The sequence below is a fragment of the Vigna umbellata genome, chromosome 3 (assembly GCF_029865625.1).
Source record: "Vigna umbellata cultivar VRB3 chromosome 3, Vumbellata_1.0, whole genome shotgun sequence".
Taxonomy (NCBI): domain Eukaryota; kingdom Viridiplantae; phylum Streptophyta; class Magnoliopsida; order Fabales; family Fabaceae; genus Vigna; species Vigna umbellata.
In genome coordinates, this window is record NC_142167.1 from 24,725,041 (window position 1) to 24,731,182 (window position 6,142).

General features: G+C 41.1%; 1 protein-coding gene and 1 pseudogene across 1 annotated transcript; one reads left to right on the forward strand and one right to left on the reverse strand.

The window, feature by feature from the left end:
- Positions 1–564: 564 nt before the first annotated feature.
- Positions 565–2,636, forward strand: LOC124821245 (uncharacterized). Its single transcript, XM_088109514.1, has 2 exons — positions 565–861; positions 1,368–2,636. The coding sequence occupies exons 1-2, from the start codon at positions 565–567 to the stop codon at positions 2,634–2,636; spliced, it is 1,566 nt and encodes a 521-aa protein (XP_087965640.1).
- A 1,154-nt stretch (positions 2,637–3,790) lies between these two features.
- LOC148202053 (uncharacterized) lies at positions 3,791–5,685 on the reverse strand (annotated as a pseudogene).
- Between the last annotated feature and the right edge of the window lie 457 nt (positions 5,686–6,142).

Below are 6,142 nucleotides of genomic sequence, written 5' to 3' on the forward strand. Positions count from 1 at the left end.
TCATTTTTTTCTATAATTAAAAATGTCAATCGGCTTATCACTTTTCAATCTAATAAATTTTTTTAATATATTTAATCTAAAAGTAAAATAAATTTATCAAGATCTAACAAATATTTTGTTTCAAATATCTTACTCAACACTAAAAATATACAATATAGTGATTTTAATTTTTTAGTACTGAATTAGAAAATCAAAAACATTTTCATATATTTTAAATTGTTCAAATCTATTTTGAAGTGTGACAATGCTTTATCTATAATGTACATAAAGTAATTAATTTAAAATTATTCTTAAAGACATTTTACAATTTCATCATCAACATTTTCATCAAATTGTTTATATTTATGACTAATATAGTTTTTCATGAAATGTGTCATGATTGTTCTTAAAAATTTGTTAACTTCGGACTTCAAGAATACCAAACATCCTTATCCTTCAAAATCCCTTTTTAAATCCTATTCCTACTCCTCAGCCTCTATGATATTTTCGTTATCCAAGCCTCCGAAGAAAAAATTGTAAGACTTCATATTAAGCACTGGATAAATCTTGACGATCTTAGAACACATGGATATAACGTTCTTCATGATACTTATCGTTGCGGCATTGCCACCTACTTTGAGTGGGACACTCCAATACTGCCAAAACCTGGTGAAGCAGTTTTGCACAAATGCTGAAATAAAATCCAAGACTTTCATCTCAAATATCATTGGACAAGAAGTAACCATCAACCTTGAGACCATTGTTGAAGCTACAAGTTGCCCTAGATTCGATAACTATTACTACGAAGGATGGGATAAAATGTACTCACCAAATAGAATCGTTGAACGCACTTTCTATGGTGCAAACTTCAAATTAGAGTGTGTCGGTCGAGAGATAATATACAAGGAATTGAGCTCTTTGTTGAAATTGATATAGCAAAGCGGAATGTTTCAAAGAGTGTGAAAATAAACAATAATCAAGAGGGTAGGAGTGAATTGGTTCTTTTGAAATTTTTTTTTTTAAACTTTCATTGAACAATTTATAAAAAATAGATGAAGAGAGATAGAGAGAATCACACACAGAATTTTATCCTGATTCGAATTAAAAGATTCTTCGTCCACTGTTAATCATTATAAAAAGAGTGATTAACTTTTTACTAAAAATTAGTTTGATGATTACAATTACAACAATGAAATAATAAGAACAGAAAACACATTCCTTCGACAAACGAGGGAATGAACACCAGCTTTATCAAGTTGCAGATAATTGCTTGCACCTTTAGACACACTAAACACAAGCTTCTCCTTTCTCAAGACTTGATCAAGCTAAGACTTAAACTTAAGAACGTCCTCATAACCAATTTTGAGCTCTCAAGAGTTTAACCTCAGGGATTTGTCAAAGGCCAGCATCTGGCAGATTTTGCAGCCGAATTAACACCCATACCTGATAGCTCGGAGCCGGTGTGGCATCTTCACGTGGATGGCTCCTCAGACAGAAGGGGTGGAGGAGTTGGAATTGTGTTGGAAGGACCAAATGGTCTTGTCATCGAGCAAGCCATAACATTTCGATTTCAAACCCGCAACAATCAAGCAGAATATGAAGCCCAGATTGCCGGTTTGATTCTAGCCAGAGAATTAGCAGTCGTTGGATTAGAATGTCGGATGGACTCTCAATTGGTGGTCGGCTATATGAACGGAACCTTCCTGGTCAAAGATAATCAACTGCTACGCTATTTTCATAAAGCCAACAACCTCCTCAAAGACTTTGTCAACGTTAACATTATCCACGTACCTAGGGAACAAAATGCAAGAGTTGATCTCCTATCTAAATTGACCCACTCAAGAGAGAAAACAAAACTGTCTTCAGTCATCAAGATGACGCTCGACAAACCTATAGTAGAAGCTTTTGCCACTAACGTATCAACACACAAAGCCGATTGGAGACAGAGCATACGAGAGCTAATGGTGAAGCAGGAGCAGGGAGAAAAGGTTAGTTCAGCCGACTCTAAACGCATCGCTCGATTTTTGTGTGTAGGTGATGACCTGTACAGACGTGGTTATACAACACCGCTGTTAAAATGTGTGTCGGAGGACGAAGTAAATTACGTTCTGCGAGAACTTCATAACGGGATATGTGGTTTTCATTCGGGAAAACGCACGCCCAATGCACGAGTGCTGCGAGTAGGATATTACTTGCCAACGATCGACCGTGATTGCGAAGCGTTTGTTAAAAAGTGCATCTTTTGTCAGGCGCATGGTAACGATTTTCGCGTCCCTCCTGAAGAGTTGCATGGCCTTATCTCACCATTGTCATTCGCCCAATGGGGAATGGATATAGTGGGACCATTACTGATCGCAAAAGCTCAGAACAAGTTCCTCCTGGTGGCAATTGATTATTTCACCAAGTGGATAGAGGTTGAACCATTAGCAGTCATAAGCGGTCAACGCGTACAAAAATTCATCTGGCACCTAATATGCCGGTTTGGTCTGCCCCAAAAAATCATCACTGACAACGACAGGCAATTCATCGAGAAAAGATTAGAAGATTTCCTCAAGAGTTTAGGGATCAAACATGTTACCAGCTCGGTGGAACACCCGCAAAGCAATGGACAAGCAGAAGCTGCCAACAAAGCTATACTCACAGAATTAAAAAAATGACTCGGAGAGGCTAAAGGCTTATGGGTAGATGAACTACCAGAAGTACTATGGGCATATAGGTGCACCCCACATGGGTCTACAGGAGAAACTTCATGCTGCCGGTCGAAGTTGGAGAGTCATCGCTAAGACGCGGCATCAACATGACCCTTAATGCCGACCAGTTGCATATTAACCTCGACACACTACCTGAGCGGCAAGAAGTTGCCACTATTCGCACAGCGGCACAGAAAATGATGCTTTCTCGACGCTACAATACCAAAGTAAAACCCCGAGCTTTCAAAGAAGGCGATCTCGTGTGGCGAAAACGAGGAGAAGCAAGAAGGAATCGAACACATGGAAAGCTGACAGCCAATTGGGAAGGACCGTTCCGCATTACGGAGGACTTGATGAATGGAGCTTATCGCCTCGAACTTCTCAATGGATAAACCATCCCCAACACTTGGAGCGCCATTCACCTTAAATATTATTTCAGTTGAAATTTATTATTTCCATGTTTATAAAACATTATTTCTATGTTTACAATAATGAATTTTGTTCCATTTTTCATCTATTTTATTCTCAAGAGACAGACTGGCAGATTCCTTTCGATCTAATATTATGCGATCTACAAAATTCACAGGCTTACTCCGACACAACGTAATCACTCACAAATGTCGAATTCCAAGGACGGATGCTACAAAACCGTTCAACCTGGTAGATGTTCGCCTTAGAACACCCAAACCATTGCGTAAAGGGATACACTCCCTCTGGTAGATGTTCTTCCTTGAATACCCAGGCGCACTAATTAAAGGGATACACTCCCTCTGATAGATGTTCGCCCTAGAACACCCAGAATATCAAATCTAGATTAAGTTCACCTAAGAACGTCTAGCTCACACCAATATAAAGACATTCTACCATTCACGAAGCAATCATAATAAGCGACAACAAATACTTTATCGCGTATCTTAAACAATTATAACATTAGCAAAATGCAAATGTCATCACACATATAAGTCTTGGGTACCCCAAGTTTATTCGAAAAGAAGACAAAGGAAACACAACAAGTCATAAAAGCCTAATCTATTACAACATCCGCCATAGTAGTATTAGGCACTGCAACAACTTCTGCCCTGGGTTCCTCGGCGGTGGCCACTCCAACATCAGCTTCTTCTTCAAAATTCCAGAAGAACACCTTCCGGAATCTCACTTAAAGGCATTAGCTGCCCTTCATACACGTCCTTCCTCGGGTCAAATTCCACCCCTTCAGTGGACACTTGTAAAAGATAGGATACTTGTCTCAAGGCCTTCTTGAAACCCCTAGTATGTTCTTGCACTATTGCCTCGCTCATTTCCTCCCTCAATTCTTTATCTTCAGCGGCGGTAAGGAGTAAGGCATCCCTTTCCTTAGTTAGTGCAGCCACGACCTTCCTCGATTACTCTAAGTCGACCGTAAGTTGATCACACTCTTTCTTCATCGCAAAGCCAGCCTTCTGCACATTCCCCAACAGCATTTGAACTTCAATCAGCAGTTGCTCAGATTGTTTTTGTTTTTGCTCACATTGCGAATGAGCATCTGCCACCTCCTTTAGCTGCGTCTGAACTTTCTGCAGCTCGACCCTCAAAACGCCCTTGTCGGACGCGTACGCTAAATGCCAAGTGGCCATAGCCGCTCGGCTTGCTAACTCCAAAGCCGCATCCGCCATTTGCTGCTCGGTCATCTTTTCAACAACCTTCTTTTTAGCATTATCCAGATTAAAAGCAATCTTATGGCTAAGGTTGAAAGCTGGATCCCACACGCCGCCAAGGAGAGGACAATCGCTCGGCTCCTCAACCTCCTTCATTTTTTTGGCGCTGGTGGCTGTTTTGTCGACGACCTGACCATTCCGTTTCCTCAAAACCGGCTGCTCCTTGATGACTGTCACATCATCTAGAGAAGGAGGCCTCGCAACCGGCGGAGGTTGGGCAGCACCTGAAGATTGGCCTTTACGAGCACTACTTGACTTCGCACAGTCTATGGTCTTGAACCAATCGCGTACAGGTCCCTTTCTCCCCATAATATCTGCAAACACAGGTTAATCTTAGCAGTCAATAACAGTCAGATAATACTCAACGAGGCCAATAAGAAGAACATACCAAATACCCTTGAGCCAAAATCATCATGTTCAAGGCATTTTATGATTCGGCGAGAAGAAAAGGGGCAAGGCAGCGCAATCAGCACGTTCAAAGCATCTAGCTCTTCAACAGTCATTTTATCCTCAGACCACGAGGTAAATTTCAATGGATTTTTCGTCCAGTACAAAGGAAATCTAGGGCTCCTATCCTCGTTAAAAAAGAACGGGCGTCTTAAATCAACGATAGACACTTTGAAGAACTTATCTTTAAACCCTCTATACGATTGAGAATACAACTCTAGAAGGGCATTACCAAGTTCAGAAATTAAGGAAAACCAACCCATTTTTGCAACTGGACGAGCCCTAAAGAAATGCAAGAACAAAGACGGTGTAGGTCTAATAGTCAAGGCTTGGCACATAGCAGCAAACCCCTGAATATACCCCCATCTATTGGGGTGTAACTGTGTGGGAGCAACGTTTAAGGTTTTCAATACCTCCATCTGGAAAACACTCAAAGGTAACCTAACATACATATCATAAAACAACGAAGAATAGAAATAGAAGAAATCGTTGGCGGCGTTCTCTCTTCCGTGAAAAACCCTTTCGTTTTCCCGGCAAGCCACCAACTTTATACAGGGTTTGTAACCTAGGGTTCTAAGAATACAACTATTTTCTACCCAATCTTGCAACACAAGTCTACTCTTAAACAAGCTAGCAAAATCACTTACATCACGAGATGCCCAGTCATAACTATTAGCACTGGACGACGAAGACGCTGAATCGTCTGGGTTTTCGGTAATCACATTACCATATACAAACGCACTCTCACCACTAAGGATTGTAGTGATTTCACGGTGCATCCCAACTGACGACGCTTTCGGCGTTTCAACACCGCCACTTTTCCCCCTTTCTTCCCTCGACGCCGGTGAACAATCTAAAACAAGACAAGGGTCCATGATTACCTGATAAATGCGAAAGAGAGAAGGAAGAAATCGAAGAAGGAGAAACGTAAATGAAGCATAAATCATAAAGTGGCGGTTAAAGCGCTTCACGCATCCTTTCGCATTAATGAGGGGAAAACTGACACTGAAGCAATACAAGTTGTAGGATCAGCACAATCCAACGACTCTGTTTCTAAGCCGTTACAGCTGCCCCCAAAAGCGGGAAAACCTAAAGCTTCAAAACGAAACAGTGCGCAATGACTACTCTTCCCAACGAACGTAACTTTGAAGTCCTATAGTTAACCCACTCACACAGACCATGCTGGTTAACTTGGACTTGGGGGCATTATGTATAGTATGAACCGAGCGGTTATCAACCACATTGACCGAACGATCACTATGCCAAATCAAGCGGTTATCAACCACAGTGACCGAACGATCGCTACACAAAACCAAGCGGTTATCAACCACA